The sequence below is a fragment of the Perognathus longimembris genome, chromosome 28, assembly GCF_023159225.1.
Source record: "Perognathus longimembris pacificus isolate PPM17 chromosome 28, ASM2315922v1, whole genome shotgun sequence".
Lineage (NCBI taxonomy): Eukaryota > Metazoa > Chordata > Mammalia > Rodentia > Heteromyidae > Perognathus > Perognathus longimembris.
This window is the reverse complement of record NC_063188.1, coordinates 76173602-76193778: the sequence shown is the minus strand read 5'-3', so window position 1 is coordinate 76193778 and position 20177 is coordinate 76173602. Positions and strand designations below refer to the sequence as shown.

The following is a 20177-nucleotide window of genomic DNA, read 5'->3' as shown; positions in this document are numbered from 1 at the left end:
CTACCCGCCTGCCGGCTGGGAGAGCTGAATGGACGTGTGCGAGTTGGGCTGTGGGAAGTAAGGCTGATGAAAGCCACCAATGCCTCTCTCCGTTCCCACACCGGCCCCCAGCCCTGCAACCTGCCCCGCGCGGGACAGTCGCCTAGAGAGCTCAGAGAACTGCCAAGCCTCGTCGTCAGTGCCTTCAGCCCCTCAATGTCCCGTCAGGGGGGTAGGGGGGGACTCCACGGAGAAACCCCCAACAGCCGCCATTTCCTCTAGCCTAAAATTGAGGTGAGTGGCCTCACTGATGTGGGGATGCAAAGGCTGCGCCCTCGGGACGGTATCTGCAGCTAGCTCTGTTAGCGACTCAAAACCCCAGCCATTCTGAGGGGTAATGTGTGTTGGCAAGATCTGCCTTCGGAGGCTGCTCATGCCCCTTGTGGGGGCTTCTGCCCCTCACAGGCCAGGCCAAGTTTCCGACCGGATCTCATACAGTCCATTCAAAGTTTGGACACCTCAGGGACCGAGTCGGCAGTCCCTTACCTTAGACACTGTGAGTGGTTCGCAGTGCTCCAGACCCCCTTTCAGGGTGAAGCCCCAAGGCGCCCCTCCTTGCAACTGCACTGGGACGTACTGGAAAGACCCAGGCCGGTTCTCCATCCTCGGCTTGGGATCGGCTCGGCTGGGCTCCAGCGCCTTCGCCGCCGCCGGCCTCCTTTTCCGCGGGGGCTACGTAGCCTCCGCCCCCAGTGGCTCCGCCACCATCGTCCTCCAGCGCTGCACCACCCCGCGCCGCGCCGCTCCGCGCCGCTCCGCCTCCTCTCCCGGCTGGAGTCGCTCGGGCAGCGAGTGAGCGCAAGGAGGAAATGACACGGAGTTGGAGAAAGGGGGAGGGGGGAGAAAAAGGAGAAGGAGGGGGGGAAAGAAAAGAAAAGAAAGAAAAGGCGGAGGGTTAGCGGGTAATGGACAAGAGAACGGAGCAATGGGGAGGGGCAGTGAGTGAGACTTCGCCTATAGGATCGCTGAGGAGTGGGAGCAAGGCGAGGCCTCTCACATCAATTGTTACATTGTTTCATTCAAGCAGCCCCCCTCCTTCTCTTTGGTCCTCCTCTTTACTGCCCGGCTCCCCGCCCCTCCCACCAGCCGTGAGGCAAGCTGAGGTGAAAAGTCGTCAGTGTGGATGGCCCGCGTCGCTGAGTGGGCTTTCCTTTTTTAGTGCCTTCATGTTTCACTGACTTGCCTTTTTCTTCTGAAGGTCCTTAGAACCGGGTCCTGGGAGAGTTAAGAGGCTGCTAATCTGTGGCCCTTGCCTAGAGGGGTGGAAAGTAAAGTAAGCAGGCCAGCAAACACAGTGTGGCTGTGTGTGTAGGCTGCTCTGTGTGTGTACACGCTAGGTGTGTAGGGTCATTAGGAATCCTTGCCTGGGAGCAGAGCTTAAATAAGGAGCACTTTGAGGATGCCCCCTACCCTGGACTCAGCCACACCCTAGCTCAGCGTCTATGGGTGGCACTGTGTTTTTGCATATTCCACTAGATCTGGTGCTCCTGGCACTGTCTTGCACTAGCCCCATGGAGATGACCACAACAGGGATGGAAAACTTTGTGACTAGTAGTATTGTCTCTAAACAAACACACAAGAAAGAGCATCCATTGATAAGGTGGCCAATTAATCATGTTGTGCATTTGGGAAGAAGTAGCTTTTTAGACTGGATCTGGAACATCTCTGACCATTTATTCTTGCATGGACCTGTTTATTTCCCCCTCTGGCTTTTCCAACAGACCAAACAGCACAAGAACAATCCTGAGAAGTACATTTCCTACTACATCTAAAGCTGACTTCTAACTTTGACCCGAGGAAGTTATCTTCACTCTGGGATTTTTTTTCCTATTGCCACAAGTGAGTAGTGCATTTTAAAAGAGCTTCACACTTGCAAGGAAAGTGTTGACAAGCCAGTGGTGACTCAACAGGCATTTATTCTCTCTTGCTTCTACAGTCTCTTTCCTCATTCTACTATAGCTTGTTCCTCCAAACAAATATACGGTGACCCCAGTCTTCCATGGCCAGCTCTCTGCAGTTAAGCATTCCATCCTCCACTCCTGTTTCCTCACCTGTCACTTCCTCTTTCACACATTGCTGCTCTGTCCTGCCCCAGCAAGCCCCGGAAACTTCTGTCCCATGTAGCTTCCCCATGGCATCCATCCTTTCTTATCAGTCCACTGAACTCACTGACTTGTATGGTACTGATCTGACTTGCCTTTAAAACAACAGCAGTTTGGGTGTTTGTTACCTACCTTTCTTTTTATCTGAATTTTTTTTGTCTTTTCTTTTTTGGTACTGGGGATCGAACCCAGGATGTTGCACTTGCTAAACAAGCACTTTGCCACTGAGCTACATCCCAGCCCATCCTACCTTTTTTTAAATTGTCATTAGAAATGATTCACATAGGAGGACACCATTGAACTTTTAGACATTCAAGCCTATAAAGATGATCTTGATCTTATTGTGTTGCGCTTTCCCTACTAGAAATCAAAACTTTTGAGAAAAAAATGACATCTAAAATTGTTGACTCCAGTCTCTCTCTCTCTCCCTTTCTACCCCCTCCCTCTTGCAGTGCCTTGCTCATATAAGAAAGTGCACTGAGTGACATCCTCAGCTCCTCATATTAGAATTTGTTGGTGTTAGTGAAACATTTGGTTGATCCTTTTACTTGTGGTGCTGCTAGAGATTGAACCGTGGGCCCTTTGCATGTCAGGCAAGCAATCTACAGCTGAACCACAAACCCAGCCCCAACTGGTCCATTCTTAACTGTATATCAGCTTGTGGACTATCTCACTTTAAAATAGAAATTTTACTTCTGGGAAAAATATGATTGTCACTCAGTAGAACTTAACATGTTTCAGACCCAGCACATTGAAATCTGTAAAGAAAGTTCTGTTTACAGGATATGCGGTCATCACTCAAGGACTACTAGAATTATGTGTCTAGACTAGAGGAAAGAGATTTGAAAGCAGGGGCCACATCAGAGTTCTGGCCTTGTCACTAACTAGATGGGTGACCTTGGGCAAATCACTGAGCTAACTCTTTTCAGCCTCATTTTCTTTGTAAACCTTAGCTAACAAGCTCTGACTTTCCTACCTCCCAGACCCGTTGAAAGACTAAGATGAAATAATACATATGAAAACACTTTGGCAAAGAAAAAAGTAAAAATCCTCCCAAGCTTTTTTATTATGAAAGCAGGCAGAGTTTAGCCTTTAACCAACAACCCCTTTGCAACCTAAGATTTCCTCCACAGTGCTATGTTGTTTGGCTCTTCACCTTCTGTTCATCTTTATGGGATAAGAATATAAATTACCTGGCCCCTTCTGCAAACAGCACATAAATGGTAGACATTTTGTACATTAGATGGCCAGGTCATCCTGGTTGGGTTTTTTTTTTTTTTCTGTTAGCAGGAATCTCGTCCTTTCTTGGAAGTATAGTTAAGGCACCACAGTGGAGTAATGCAAATAGTACAAGAGTTCTGAGTAGGACCTGGGATATCAGGTTTAATACTTTTGTTGTGTGCCAGTATTAGAACTTAACATCAGGGCCTTTCACAGACACTTAGCTTTTTCAGAATCAGCTAGTGCTCTACTACTTGAACCACACCTCCACTTCTGGCTTTGGGGTGGTTGCTATAGACATAGGAGTCTCTCAGATCTTACTTCTTGGGCTGGCTTGGAATTGGGATTCTCAGATCTCAGCCTCCTAAACTACTAGGACTGCAGATGTAAGCCACTAGTCCCTGGTTTGATACTTTTGAAACAGAGTCTCATTATGTAGCTCAGGTTGGCCTCACACTCATGATTCTCCTAACTTAGGCTCTTGAACACTGAGTTTATAGGCAGGTACCACCAAGCCTAGCCTGAGAGACTTGGATTCTAATCTGATTCTAATCTGATTTTGACCAGCTCACTCTTCTTCACTGTAGGTTGAAGGGATGAGCTCCATGATTTCCTAAGTTCATCTAGCTTGCAAATTCTATGACTACATCCTGGCAAGTACCTAAACATACTATGTACATGTAAACAGGTTTGATGACAGAGATGAACCAAATGTGATTAAAGCAGTAGAGGAATTCATTTCCAAGTCTGTTGAATTGCTTGTGTGAGAAAGGTACAGATTCTGTGAGCAGATAGAACTCAAACTACATATCAACAGAGTGGTTGGTGATTGAAAATAGATGTTGTGATTATGATTAAAGTCATTTAGAGCACATAATTTCACCCAGAGAAACCAAAATGAGAAGAAAAAGGAGATTTAGGTGGCAGACTGGTAGTTCATACTAATATTTAAAGTATTATGAAGTATTTAAAGTGTCTTGAAGGAGTGAGGATGGATCTCAGTGGTAGAATGCTTATCTAGCTTATGGAAGGCTGTGGGTTCAATCCCCAGTACCATAGGAAAATAAAGATTAAATAAATAAAATCAAGACAGATAACAAAGAGTCTAGAAAGAAGCAGCTAGAGGAAGTGGGCAAAACAGGAATCATTAAAATGAGGAGAAAGAGTACTGGGATGGATACTTCTGTTATGTAAAAATTCCTCTAAACAAGCTTTCCTTAGACAGTGAGCCAGTGGATCATGCCTGTATTCCTAGCTACTCAGAAGGCTGAGAACTGAGGATCACAGTTCGGCACTAGCCTGGGCAGGAAAGTCCTTGAGACTCTGATCTCCAGTTAACTACCACAAAACCAGAAGTGGTGTTGTGGCTCAAAATGGTAGAGTTCTAGCCTTGAGTAAAAAAGCTCAGGGGCAGCGCACAAGCCCTAAGCTCAAGCCCCATAACCGACTAATGAACAAAATCTTTCCTTCATTAAAAAAAAATCACCCTATTGACCAGTGTATCTTTTCAAGAGGAATAAGGCTGAAATAGAGGCTTTCTGAACTTTAAAAGAAAACTCCATAACTGGGTACATTGGAACATGCCAGCATTTGGAAGACTGAAGCAGGAGAATCATGAGGTCAGGGCCAGCCTGAGCTGCATAATGAAGCCCTCCCTCAACCAAAAACAAAACAAAACAAACAAACAAACAAATAAATAAATAATAAAAGAAACAAAAAATAACCCTTCTTATTATGTATTTGGACAGCTTTCTTCATAGTGCCCTGAATTTCTTTCTAAACCAAGGGCCTTTTTGAGATTCTAGAGAAAGCCATCTACTCTTCCCTAACAGCTAGCTGTTAGCTACACCCGGATGTCACTCTGTGGTAGAGCACTTGCTTAGTGTTCCGAAGGCCTTGGTTCCATCCCCAGCACTGTAAATGAAAAGAAATGGGAAAAAAATAAACGTTGTCACACAATGGTGTATGCAGTTTGGGCTGAGATTTAGAGCCCCTAGCTTGAAATCTTGTTTTAATTTTTAAGAAGCAAGATATGTTTGTTATTGTTGTTGTTGTTTTGTTATTGTTTTGGTACCAGTCCTGGGGCTTGAACTCAAAGTTCTGTCTCTCAGCTCTTTCGCTTATGGCTAGCACTCTGACGCTTGAGCCATAGCTCCACTTCAGACACTTTTTGTGGTTAATTAGAGATAAGAGTCTCACAGACTTTCCCCACTGGGGCTGGCTTTGAACCATGATCCTCAGATCTCAGCCTCCTGAGTAGCTAGGATTTTAGGGATGAGCAACTAGAACCCAGCTGTTTTTGTTTTGTGGTGGTAGAATCATAATACGAAATCTACCCTCATAATGAAAGTTTCAGTGTACATACATACAGTCTTGTTAGCTACTTTTTTTGGTCAGTAATGGGGCTTGAACTTAGGCTATGGGTGCTGTCTCTGAGCTCTTTTGCTCAAAACTACCACTCTACCTACCACTTTGAGCCACAGCACCAGTTCATTTTGTGATGGTTAATTGGAGAGAAGAATCTCACAGAATGTCCTGATTCTTGTTAACTATTTGTATGTAGTTATGCAGCAGGTCTCTAGAACTTTCCATTTTTCAAGGCTGAAGCTCTATACTCATTAACACAGTAACTCTTTATTTTTGTTTCCCTCACCCCTGGAGCCAGCATACTCAACTCTGCTTCCTTGTCTATTTTAGACACCTCATACAAGTATTTGTCTCTTTGTGCCCAGTTTATTTCACTTAACATAATGAAATCCAGGCTTGCCCATTGTTGCATATAACAGTTCTTTTTTATTAAGGCTGAATAATATTTCAGTGTGTGTGTGTTTGTGTGTGTGAGTGTGTGTGTTTGTGTGTGTGTGTGTGTGTGTGTGTGTAAGGTCTTATCCAATGTAAGTCTCCTATTTTTTGCTCTTCTTCATCAAGATTTTTGTGAAGACTGAGGTTTTTGCCAGATTTACTGGGATTATTATTGGAAAAAAGTACATATATTTAGGATACACATCATGTGCCAAATGTGGTAGCGCATATTTGTAATCCCAGTAATTAGGACACGGAGCCAAGGAGAATCATGAGTTTGAGACCACCCTGAACTGGTCTCATGAGCTTGTGGAAGTTTCTCTCTCTCTCTCTCTCTCTCTCTCTCTCTCTCTCTCTCTCTCTCTCTCTCTCTCCCTTCTCTCTCTCTCTCTCAAAAGAGATATACATGATATACATGATGATTTATATATGTATACACTAAGATAACTGATTACAACAATCAAGTTAATATTCCATATCCACTATCTCAAATAGGTGAGCTTTGTGTGTGTGGTATGGTGTGTGTGTGTGTGTGTGTGTGTGTGTATGTGTGTGTGTGTTTGTGCTTGTGCATGTTGAGAACACACGGGATCTATTGTTGTAGTAAATTTCAATAATGTAATATGCTGTTATTGACTACAGTCACTATGTTGTATACTAGATCTTTTTTTTTCAAATTTTTATTATCAAACTGATGTACAGAGAGGTTACAGTTTCATACGTTAGGTATTGGATACATTACTTGTACTGTTTGTTACCTCCTCCCTCATTCCCCCCTCCCCCCTCCCCCTTCCCCTTTCCCCCCATGAGTTGTTCAGTTCACTTACACCAAACAGTTTTGCAAGTATTGTTTTTGTAGTTGTTTTTCTTTTTTTACCCTGTGTCTCTCAATTTTGGTATTCCCTTTCAATTTCCTAGTTCTAATACCTGTATACATGGTTTCCAATATACTCAGATAAGATTACAGAAATAGTGTAGGTACAACCACAGAAAGGTGATACAAGAACATCATCAATAATAGAAGCTACAGATACTGTATACTAGATCTTAAAGTTTGTACCCTTTTACTAATACCTCTCCATCTCTGCCCCAGGCCCTAGCACCCATAGTTTGTACTCTCTCCTGATGTGACTCAATTATTTTAAATTATTCTTAGACATGATAAGTGATATCTATCTTTTTGTGCCTTGTTTATTTCACTTAGCATAATATGCTCTAGATTCACCCATGTTGTCCCATCAGTTTATATATGTCTTTATGTCAGTACCAAATTTTTTTGGTTACTGCAGCAATGTAATATATTTTGAAGTCAAGATCGGTAAGGCCTCCATTTTATTTTTCTTTCTCAAGATTTTTTCGGTATTTGGAGTCCTTTGAGTATTATGTGAATTTTTTTGACTTATTTTTTCTTTTTTAAAAAAATATCATTGAAATTCTGATAGGGATTGCATTGACTGCAGAGTATTCTGTATGTGTACTGATTTAACATTTATTCTTTTAAAGAAGGTCCATATTGACTTTGAAATAATAGCTGGGCACATTGGGCCTAGCTTATAGTTCAACTCCTCAGGGCGGCTATGACAGGAAGTTTCTGAGTTTGAAACTACCCTATGCAACATAGGCAAAATAGTAAGGTCAAATCTCAAAAAAGAAGAAGAAGAAGAAAAAGAAGGAGGAGGAGGAGGAGGAGGAGGAGGAGGAGGAGGAGGAGGAGGAGGAGGAGGAGGAGGAGGAGGAGGAGGAGGAGGAGGAGGAGGAAGGGAGGGAGCAAAGAAGAAAAAAGAGAAGTAGTAAATATAACAATATCCATTCCATGCATTAAATTTTCTCTAGATTTGTGCGATAGGGTGGGGATAACAGTGCTACAGCAAGTTCTTAGCCTGTGCAAAGTCCTGGGGCTTGATTCCCCAGCACCACCACAAACAAAAGGGAAATAATGCTAGGCCAGGAGGGTAGGAAAGCATCCATAACCTTAGTAATTATGTTTCAGCCTATCATTTTTTTCCTCTTTTGTAGAGTCCTCCATTTCTCTCTCCTGTTTCCATTTGGAAGGATTTCTGTTAGCATATCTCTCATGTTCTCTTTCTCCTCTCATCAAGTGGTAAGAGAGTTGGCCAGTCTGTATAGCTAATGACCAACTTTCTATTCTCTATTGTCTAACACAGATTTTAATAGGGATAAATGGACATTTTAATGTCCATCTCCTTCCTGTGTCAGTCGATTGCTTCTATGAGTCCATCTGTCTGTTTATCTCTTCCATATTTTCTCCTGAGCATCACTGTGGCCTGCTTCTGAATGTTCCTCTGGTTGCCTAGATGTCTCCTCGATGTACACACATCTGTGTAACAGGAAGCATGTGTGGGTATGAGGCCCAAGTTCTAGATGGTCCTAAGTGGGATTGTGGAAAAAAGGAAAAAAGAATGAAGGCATGTTCCTTGAATCTGCATTTGACAGCCACCTTTCCATAATTCCACTGATTTTTTTAATCCTTCTCATTTAAAAGAAGGCTTTTCCTGCAAAGCCCCATTTTTCCGCTTTGTCTTCTTTTCTGAGGCCAAAGACTTCCCTTTCTTCATCCATGTCCTAGCAGTGTCAAAAGAAAGAGAACAATAACTATTTCAGAATCCCTTTCCTTAATGGCTCAGAAATTGTTTACACATTGTTTATGCACCAGGAAGTTGTCATTTTTCATAGGCAAATTATCATACAGAGAGAAATCTAACCTGTGTTTTGTACTTGGTGAATTTTATCAAGCCACCTCAATTTCATCATGTAATTAGAAAAAAAATAAGGTAAGAATCAGAATTATAATCATTATTTACATGTTAAAACCAAAGGTATGTATACTGTTTTGCTAGTAATCCCACCAACACTTAAAATTTCCTTAGCAATTCTAGTATTGGCTTTTAGGCAAAAGGGGATCCAGATTACTTTTTTGCCATACAATGGCTTGAACTTAAGTCCTCAAGCTCTTGCTAGCTCACTTTCTCACAACTACTACTCTACCATTTGAGCCCTGCCTTCAGCCTGGTATTTTGTTTGTTTGTTTTTGCCAGTCCTGGGGCTTGGGATTCAGGACCTGAGCTGTCTCTGGCTTTTTTTTGCTCAAGGCTAGCACTCTACCGCTTGAGCCACAGAGCCACTTCTGGCTTTTTCTATGTATGTGGTGCTGAGGAATCGAACCGAGGGCTTCACATATACAAGTCAAGCACTCTACCACTAGGCCATTCCCAGCCCAGCCTGGTGTTTTGCTAGTAATTATGGAGATGAAGTCTTCTGAACTTCTGGTCTAGCTTCAAACTACAATCTCTGCTCTCACCCTCCTGAGTAGTTAGGATTACAGGCATGTGCTCTTCTTCAGACCCCCCTTTTTTTAGTGAAACAGATTTGATCAGAAATAGAAAAGGTTTTATATCGTTGATGATGGAATTCAGGGCCTGATACATGTTAGGCAAGCCTTGAGCTACACCCCTATGCAAAAAATATTTGTTTTGTCATCTCATCAACTGGCTTTTTGTCTTTTCTTTTTTGGTACTGGGGACTGAACCCAGGACGTTGCACTTGCTAGGCAAGCGCTTTGCTACTGAGCTACATCCCAGCCCTTCAACTGGCTTGATCTTACTATTCTACTTGGATTTCTTTCTCCTTACCCTTTGCAACTATAACCCTTACTCTACTGGATGTTTCTCACGGGGAGAGATCTGGGACAATGATAATTACCTGTGAAGAGGGAAGAGTCTGAGGTGGCAGGTATTATTCATATACAGATAACATGAAAGTAGCAACAACTCCTCTTTCTCAACTACCTAAGATCTAAGACTGAAGCTGGTAGGGTGGGGAGGTGTGGCAAAGGACCTTTCTAAGTAGACCATGCAAGGAAAGAGAGTTTATCTAATTCCTGAGGAATTTTGCCCTAGGCAAAGTTGGTTGAGGTCTGTTTCTTTTGACTTGTGTCTATTGCCTAGGCTCTATTCTACTTAAATAAATCCTTGTAAGTAATGGAGAAATGTTGTCTTACCTCTGGTAGCTTTATAAAAATAAGTTTATTGCTAATACCTTACAGACAGGCACAGGTGGCTCATGCCTGCAATCCTTATCTACTCAGGTGTCTGGGATCTGAGCATCAAGGTTCAAAGGAAAGTCTGAGGCTTTTATCACCAATTAACCACCAAAAAGCAGAAATGGAGCTGTGGCCCAAGTGGAAGAGCTAGCCTTGAGCAAAAAAGCTCAGAGACAGTACCTATGACCTGAGTTCAAGCCCCAGGACTGGCACCTTGTAGATCATTCTAGGATTCTAACCATTTAGAGAAATATCACTTGCCTCATGGAATCCCAGGACCCACTGCTTGATATTAGGTGTGACTGTACATTCAGAGCATCTCTCTTCCCTAAACTGAAAAATATTGATTCTGACTTTTCTGTTTCTTTTGCCAGTCCTGGCGCTTGGACTCAGGGCCTGAGCACTGTCCCTGGCTTCTTTTTGCCCAAGGCTAGCACTCTTCCACTTGAGCCACAGTGCCACTTCTGCCCTTTTCTATATATGTGGTGCTGAGGAATCGAACCCAGGGCTTCATGTATATGAGGCAAGCACTCTTGCCAGTAGGCCATATTCCCAGCGCTAGACTCTGACTTTCAATCTCTTTCAATCTCTTTCTGTCTATCTCTGTGGGGTGTGTGTGTGTGTGTGTGTGTGTGTGTGTGTGTGTGTGTGTGTGTGTAACAGGCCTAGGCTGCCAGTTGTGGTGGTTGGTGCTCTCAGATAAGTCTTCTTGGAGTTAACACTGGTTTGTGTTCTAAACTCACACTGAATTGGAAACTCTCCATTTGCCCTCAGGGACATCAATCATTTAGTCCAAACTCAGCTGACCTGTGATAAATATTTGCCATTACTCTAGAACAGTTTCAGTAAGTGAGGGAAGACTCCTTCCTTGTATTAAGTATGTAACACTTACATGAAGTGCCAGGATCCAATCTGTGGGCTTTAAGATAGTCTCTTCTTGGTACCCAGTTCAGGCAGAGATTACCCATTGGTTTGAGCTGTGTGTACACTAATTTACTCTGCTTCTCAGGTGCTCTATTCTGCTTGACATTCTTTCATAAAATAAAATTTTGGTGCATATGAAGCCTCCACTGTAACTCATCTGGCCACAGAAAGAAAAACGTCACATCTACATATCTATCTATCTATTTAGCTATCTATCTCCCTATCTATCAATATTATTAAACACTTTCCCTTTCACAGAATTTTCATTACTTGCTCTCTAATAGTGGTAAAGAAGTACACCACCTCATTTGGGCATTTGAGTACAACAAAGCCCCTTAGTGAACCTGAGATATATAGCTGACAGTCAAAAGAATGATTTGTGGTGCAAAGGACACACACACACACACACACACACACACACACACACACACACACAGATCCAATAAGAAGTGGGAAGTGGAGCTGGGCATAGCAATTCTCCCTTTGGTCCCAGCTACTCAGGACGCTGGAGCAGGAGAATTTCTTAAGCTCAAAAGTTAAAGACCAGTCTGTGCAATGTAGTGAAGCCCTGAATCAATGTTAAGTAGTTAATTAGATTAAACAAATGCAGTGGGAACTGAGATATAGGTGATACATCATTTTGAGGGATAGTTGAAAATAAGATGGGGAACAGTAATGTTCATTTTACAATGCTTACCCTTTATTTGCCAGATATAATACGATAGATAAGAAATATTTCAAGAGAAATATTTCGATTATGATACGAGGGGTTGAACTCAGTTTCTTGTTTGTTTGTTTGTTTTTTGCTCAAGGTTGACACTCTACCACGTGAGCCACAGTTCCACTGGTAGCTTTTTTTGTGGTTAAGTGGCAATAAGTGGCTTGTGGACCTTTTTGCCTAGGCTGGCTTTGAACCATGATCCTCAAATCTCAGCCTCCTGAATAGACAGAATTACAGACATGAACCACCAGCAACCAACTGGGAACAGTTTCTTGATGCTTTAATATATAGAGTACTTCCTGTGGGCTTTTGTTCTGACTTTGCCTTACAGGGGTAAGGGATCGTTTATTCTGCCAAGGGCCATTTATATATTTATTACACCATTTGCAGGCCATGTAAAACTATCAATTCAGGCAGGTGGCCACCAACAGCTGATGAGAAGCATAGAAGCATATGCCTCTCACATCATGCACAAAGTGATTTTGTGGAGCCTATATGCCCTGTAGGAACTGTATTCCCCACCCCTACAAAATTTCTTTTCTTTTTTTTTTCTTTTTTGCCAGTCCTGGGGCTTACACTCATGGCCTGAGCACTGTCCCTGGCTTCTTTTTGCTCAAGGCTAGTGCTCTACCACTTGGGCCACAGCGCCCCTTCTGGCTTTTTCTATATATGTGGTGCTGAGGAATCAAAGGCAGAGCTTCATCTGTGTGAGGAAAGCACTCTACCATTAGGCCATATTCCCAGATCCCTGCAAAATTTCTGAGAGCTAGATATCATGCTTAACTGCTCCTGCATTATCTCCTTACATTACCAACATTCCCACAATCACCAATCTCTGTCATTCCTAGTTCTAAATTGGTTGTCAAATGCATCCATTTCTCACCATGCCTTACTGTCATTTCATTGTTACCTCACTTGTAGTGCATTGGAACAGCTTTCTAATCAGTTCCTGAAACCTGCAGTTCTGCCTAGATGCTTCTAGTCCTTTCTCTACTTTGTACTGAGACTTCTTTCTGAAACACAAAAAAGCACATATATGTCACTCCCTTACACTTTTTGCAATGCCTCCCTATTGTTTACTGAATATAATGTAAGTCCCTTTACTAAGATTCATGTCTCTTTGGGGAGGTGGGGTAGGATACTAGGGATTGAACCTAGTACTTACTAGGCAAATGCTCTTTTATTGAACTCTCCCTCCAGCCCCTAGGGTTTTTTTTTCTGGTACTAGGCTTGAACTCAGGGCCTTAAGTACTTGCTCATAGCTGGTGCTCTATCACTTGAGTCATGCCTCCAGGAAAGCTTTTTTCTGGTTACATGGAGAGGGAATCTTGTGGATGTTGGTGGTCAGGCCAGCATTGCACCTTGATCTTTATATCTCAGCCTCCTGAGTAATTAGAATTGCAGGTATGAGCCACTAGCACGTACCTTCCTTTGATGCATTTTAGAATGCTCTTATGATGTGGATTCCTTCCTATATAGCTTAAACGCATTCTGCATAGCACGCCAACCTTTCCCCAAACCTCTCCATACATTTGACTTTACAGAAGTACCAAATTACAGAAAGTTCCACAAAAAATAACCTGCCTTCTTATATCTCCATGCTTTACAAAAATTCTAGTGCTGAGCATAGAGCTCAGGGCTTCCAGCATGCTAGGCAAACACTCTTTAACTGAGCTCCACCCCAGCCCTGCACCACTAGCCTTTTCACAAACTTCTCTTTCTGCCTTGAAATATCCTTAACTTCATCTTAGCCATCTGGCAAATCTCTGTACCTTCTTCAAGTCTGCACAAAGTTCACACTTATGTGGGGAGAGGAGACCTTCCTGGACACCCTGCAGCAGCCTTAGGCCATTCTTCATTTCTGTGGCTAGCTGCCTGCTTTACAGCTCTACTTTATCCATTTTATTATAATTGACTCCTCCCCTGGGCTTCATGTTCCCCGATGGTGGGAAACATCTCCCATTCTTCAGTATGCTCCCCTGTGCCTAGCATTGCACCTGGACATAGTTATTGCCCAATTATCGCTAAATATTTTGTTCTAGCCTGGAACATCAAACACATTTTTAGGGCTGGGGATATGGCCTAGTGGCAAGAGTGCTTGCCTCATATACATGAGGCCCTGGGTTCAATTCCCCAGCACCACATATACAGAAAACGGCCAGAAGTGGCGCTGTGGCTCAAGTGGCAGAGTGCTAGCCTTGAGCAAAAAGAAGCCAGGGACAGTGCTCACGCCCTGAGTCCAAGCCCCAGGACTGGCAAAAAAAACAACAACACATTTTTAGTTATATGAGAAGAAACTTTCTGGATAATGTGTTGCTGTATCTTAGTATCATGGAGTGTAATTTGAGGATTTCCCCCATGTAGATCAGCTAGCCAATAGGATATCTCAAGAAGGCTCCGCTAGAAACTCAGAATCCAAGTCAAGATACTGGGAGTGACTGAACTCCAGACATAGAAAACTTTCTACTTTCATACTGTATATTGATTTCATGCTACTGAGAAACAAATAACAAAAAGAAAAATGAAGCCAGGCATGGTGACACAGCCTATGATCTCAGCACTAGGGCAGCTGGCTAAACGTTAAGTTAGTTGACTGTGTTGTAAATAAGACTATAATAAATAATCACTGCAACAAGCACTTTAAAAACAACAACATTTTTTTCAGTTTAACACTTTTAAGTTTTAATGTTTATGTATCTGGTAATAGGAATTGAACCAAAGACTTGTCACATGCTATTCACTTGCTCTACCAGGAAGCTGCATCTCTACTTCACTGTTATTTTCTTAACATAGCCAATTCAGATGCTTCAGCAACTGGTTCCTGCCTGGCTTTCCAGCTTTGTCTCCCTTTTCTCTTACTTTCCTCTTTGGCTGCACTAAACCATCTTCAATACTCCATATATTGTAATATATCTTTCTATGTGTTTGTGTGTGCTGTCTCTTCCTTTTTCTTCAGTTAGGTGACTTTTTTTCCCATGGAAGTACTGGAGTTTGAACCCATCCTCTGTGCTTGTTAGACAGGAGCCCTTTCTTTGTTTTAATTAGTTTTCAGGTATGGTCTCACATTTTTGTCTATAAGCCTCAAAATGCCATCCTCCTCATCTCTACCTCCTTGGTAGCTGAAATTACAAGTGTGAGTTAAGGCATTCAGCCATGCTTAGATAACTCTGATCAGCACTTTAAGGTTTAGCTCAGGCCTCATTTCTTCCAGGAAGCCCTCCTACTAACCAACAAATAACCAGGTATACACATAAACAGAGTCTAGATACACATCTATATGAATACTTTTGCTTACAAGTTACAGAAATACAATATAAATAAAGTTAAGCCAAAAGAAGAGGGTTGTTGATATTAATACTACATGGCTGACTTTTAGTAGAGCTAGAGCCAGGTACTCAAATGATATCAGCAATCTGTTTTTGTCTCTTGGCTCTGATCACCTCTTCAGTTGACTCAGTTCTCAGGCAGACACTCCCACATGATGGTCAAGATAGCCACCAAGAGCTATAGATTTGTTCCTTACCACTTAGCAACTCAATGGAAACACAGGCTTACTCTGTCAGTAGAACTAGTAAAAGTTTCAGGATTGAGTCCATTGCTAAACTAATGACAATGGCCAGAAGAACAGAATCCTGTGATTGGCCATATGAGATCTGTCACCAGAAAGACACTGAGTAGCAAAAGCATATGCATTCACACTCAGTTTCTTCCTCTTTCATAACTGATTGGACTACTGTTTCATCTGTATTTGTGTATATGTATGTATATGTACATGTGTGTGTCTCTTCCACTAATCTCTGTTATATTTATCTCTGTACTGCTAGGAATAATAAAGGGATTTGAATTCCAGAAAGTATTCTCAATAAATGAAGGATGAATGAATGGGTCTGCTGTGCATTTGCAGCAGCTGATTAAATTACACGGAGCCATACTGAAGGCCACACCCAGGCAAATAAGGTTCATTTGGTATTTAGACAAATTAATAACAAGATTAATGTATTTGGCTCAAATGATTGTTATTGGATTGCATGGTAAAGAAACATAAAGTGAAGAGTTCATTCACCATCCAAAATTATATATAAATATCTTCTATGTTTCAGAGGCTATGTTGCGTACTGAGGTTAGCCTCTGCCTATTAATTAGGCTCTTCCTATTAATTAGAGTCAATATAGTGTAGTGATTATGTGTGTAGGCTCTAGGATCCTGGATTAAAATCCTAGCATTAACAGTCATTGGTTCAGTGATTTCCAGCCTATAACTTTTCCACTGTACCTAGTTCCCTCTTCAGCCAATAGGAATATTATTTAGCATAGAAGATTGGTCTTGTCTGGAGATTATATACAGCAGTAGAGATGAAATATTGAAGGTAATGCCTGGTACACTGAGTGCTTCCTGTTAACTCTTTATGATAAACTATTAATCACAGCACCTTTTAATCTAAATATCTCTTTCCCCGTTAAACTTGACCTGAATTAAGGCCCTGGGTCAGGGACTTAACTTGAATTTAGTACAATTTCTAAGCTTCAATAAAACAAAAAAGAATAGACTAGAAATCTATCTCTGTCCTGGAAAGTAGTATTTTGATGTAGATTAATTTTTTTAAAAAAGTATCTTCAAGTAGCTATACAAACGGTTTCAATTCAACATGTCAGTTTACTGAGTACAATGCATCTTGATCAAATCACCCCTTCCATCATTCTACCTCATCTTTTTTTTCTTTCTTTCTTTCTTTTTTTCTGGCCAGTCCTGGGGCTTGGACTCAGGTCCTGAGCACTGTCCCTGGCTTCTTTTTGCTCAAGGCCAGCACTCTACCACTTGAGCCACAGCACCATTTCCCACTTTTTCCATATATGTTGTGCTGAGGAATCAAACCCAAGGCTTCATGTGTGCCAGGCAAGCACTCTACCACTAAGCCACATTCTCAGCCCCTCATCTTTGTTTTCTTAGTGTAAGATGATCATGCCTCATGATAGCACTATCTCCAACACTACTAGTGAGCTGAGGCTTATGAATGGGAGAAGTAGTATTCTCCCACTGGGAAGCTGGTGTTCCACAAGGGCTAGGACTTGCTTTTCTTACATCTCAACATTTATCATTTGTCATGGCTGACCACAAAGATCAGAGAACAATAAAATAGTTTGTGTGGCTGAACAGAGTGTGATAACAATGTATACTAGTTCTAAGTGAGCCCTTTGAGGTAGCTCAGGAGATGCTTAGAGGCCAGCAGACATGGGCTGGCCTCCAAGCTTTCTTTTTTTTTTACGGACTGTAGCATCTTGGGTCATCAGATTATTACTGTGTAACAGTGTCCTTTGGTTTTTTAAAACAACCTTACAAGGTAAGTTTTTCCCATTATCTTTTAGCAATGGAAACAAAGGAGAAGCAAAGTGACTAGTCTGAGATCACGTAATGATTAACTAGGGAAACTGGATTTCTAACCAGGCCCTTTAGCTCTAGCACCCATGCTTATAATTCCCACTCCACATTGCCTGTCAGCTCTGGCCCTCAGAATCCTCATGTATAAAATTGACTTACATACCCATCATATAGTGTTGTTGTGCAGATTGGAGATAAGTTATGAGAAGCATTTAGTATAATACTGGACACATGGAAGACGTTTTCTTTAAAGAAAAAAAAGGGGGGGGGTGTCATTCAGTTCCTCCATTGTCTCCAGGAGTAAACAGCTTAAACTTTTCTTCCCAGTTGCCAATGCTATTTCTTGATTCTAATAATCTTGAATACAAATTAGTGTGTGTGTGTGTTAGTTGTGCTTAAACATAGAACCTTGCATTATGCTCAGCTTTTTCACTCAAGGCTGGTACTCTAACACTTTGACCCGCCCTCCACTTCCACGTTTTGCTACTTCATTGGAGATAAGAGCCTCTTGGACTTGTCTACAAGTTGGGGATAGCTTGGAACCATGATCTTCAGAGCGCAGTCCCCTGAGTAGCTGGCATTTCAGGCATGAGCCACTGCTGCCCAACATAAATTTGCTTTGCATGAAGAATGTAGGTACTCCTGGGTTAATTACTTAATGGAGAAAACTTGAAGGCTGAGGATCATTCTTAGTCCATCTTCAAACTGTGATTTTTACCTTCTCTCTCCTAATTACATATGCCACTCATCATGTCCCCTAATGCTGGCTGATGTCCCTTTCCACTCTCCACTTTACTTTCCCACTGGGGCTCCTGCCAGCCTGGCCATGTTCCCACCTGTCATGTAATTATGGAAAGTGAATCTGCAAAGGACTGAAAGGCCAACATGCTGGGAGACTCCAGGACATAAATACAGCTGAAAATGATTTTAAATTATAGCCAGTTATTTAATCTCTTATTGGTATTTTTTCAAGTATATACCTAAACGTAGGAACAACAATGATCAAGATGAAACTAGAAACAAAGAAAAACAGCAATTATAAAACTTATTAACCCATCATAAGCTTGCACTCTTACAACTGCAATGCAAATATGGCCACTCTTTTGAGAAAGCAGTTTGGTAATTTGCATCATGTGCCATAATTATGTTTCTGCCCTTTAACACTGCAATTCCTCTCTGGGGATTCTATCCTAAGGACAGACTTTAGCAAAAGGAAAACAAAAGTCTATAAGCACAAAGACAGGCAATGTATTATTTTTTGTACTAATGAGAAACTGAAAATAATCCAAATGCTTAACAACGTTATATATGGGCTAAAAATAAATGTAATATTAATGATAAAAGATTTACTTTATAATATCGAATGACTACAATGAAAGGCAAAAATAATTACAACCATGTAAAGTTGTAATATCTAAACACAATTTAGAAAAGACTATAGAAAATAAAATGTGGTAGGATACTGAGTCACATTGTAGTCTATTCTTCACTCAGTAGTTTTGATTATTGATATTGCAATTTAAAATTTTAATATATTTTGGGGAGGGAAATGAGGCGTAGGAAGGAGATGGAAAAGAAAATTCAAATTCCAGCCCCTTTTAACTTTGTTTTTTAATCATTATTCTTCTTACTTTCTTTTCTCTTTTCTTTTTTTTTTTGTGCTGGGCTTGGTGCTTGAACTCAAGACCTGGGCTCTGTCCCTGAGCTTTTGTGCTCAAGGCTAGCACTCTACCACTTGAGCCACAGCTCCACTTCTGGCTTTTTCTGAGTTTATTGTAGATAAGAGTCTCACAGACTTTCCTGCCCAGGCTGGCTGTGGACTGTAATTCTCAGATCTCAGTTTCCTGAGTAGCTAGGATTACAGACGTGAGACACTGGCACCAGGCTCTTAATCATTCTTTTATAAATAATCCCATGGAAATTGTTGATTTAATTTTATCTGTTATTAAAATGATATACAGTGGCCATACCTATGCATCCTATCAGATGTGCATACTCCACTTGTGAGGTCTCATTTTTTTTTGGTCCTATTGTGGAAGAAACAGGATATAGGAGCAAATACACTGATATTTCCATCACTAGTCTTCTGCTGTAAATTGTGTGACCTAAAGTGTGTTACTTTTACTTGGCTCAATTCATTAACTTTAGTAATAGGGATTCTGTTATAGAATTTAATAATAAACCAGGCACCAGTTTCTCACCTGTAATCCTAGTTACTCAAGAGGCTGAGATCCGAGGATTGTGGTTTGACACCAGCCCGGGGAAGAAAAAGTTCTGTGAGACTCTTATTTCCAATAAACTCTAAAAAGCTGCAAGTGTCACTGTGATTAACATGGTAGAGTTCTAGCCTTAAGCACCAAGAGGCTCAGGGACAGAACCCAGGCCCACAGTTCAAGCCCCACAACCAGCAACAACAAATAGAAGATGGGATGGATACAAGAGAGATTGCTTCTTCTTTCTCTACTCTCTGTAGAGTGAGGACATAGCTAGAAGATGGCTATCAATGAATCAGAAAGTGGGCCCTCATAAAAAGTAAATCTTTAGGCATTTTGATCTTGGACTCCAGAACTGTGAAAAATAAATTTCTGTCTTTTATAAGCCATCCAATTTAACAGTATTGTCTTATAATAGCTCATACAGACTACGGCACAGTACATGGTATCATGAAAATACTTGATAAATGTTAGTTTCTACCTACAAAATGGGATGATACTAGAAACTACATCATAGGGTTTATGGAGATGAAATGGGAGAATGAATGTCAAACCTCTGGCCAAATAGGTGTGAATGCATAATAGCTGTCATTGCCAAAATTGTTGCATTGGGAAGTCTCTGCCAGTAGCAATATTAATAGCAGAGCTGGGTGTGTGGTGGTATGATATATGCTTGTAGTCCCAAGATATTCTGGAGGCTGAGTCAGGAGGATCGATCA

At 41.5% G+C, this 20177-nt stretch overlaps 1 protein-coding gene across 3 annotated transcripts in view; it reads right to left on the bottom strand.

Moving 5' to 3' along the window:
* The window catches only part of Shroom4 (shroom family member 4), a 216571-nt gene extending 215512 nt beyond the window's left edge, over positions 1-1059 (bottom strand). Inside the window, exon 1 of one of the 3 annotated variants that reach the window (XM_048335887.1) lies at positions 526-1059. In XM_048335887.1, the coding sequence (XP_048191844.1) occupies positions 526-642 (117 nt within the window). In that variant the 5' untranslated portion in view covers positions 643-1059. The remainder of the gene's footprint in view (positions 1-525) is intronic. The other 2 variants (XM_048335882.1, XM_048335885.1) reach the window with 2 other exon arrangements.
* Positions 1060-20177: the final 19118 nt, after the last annotated feature.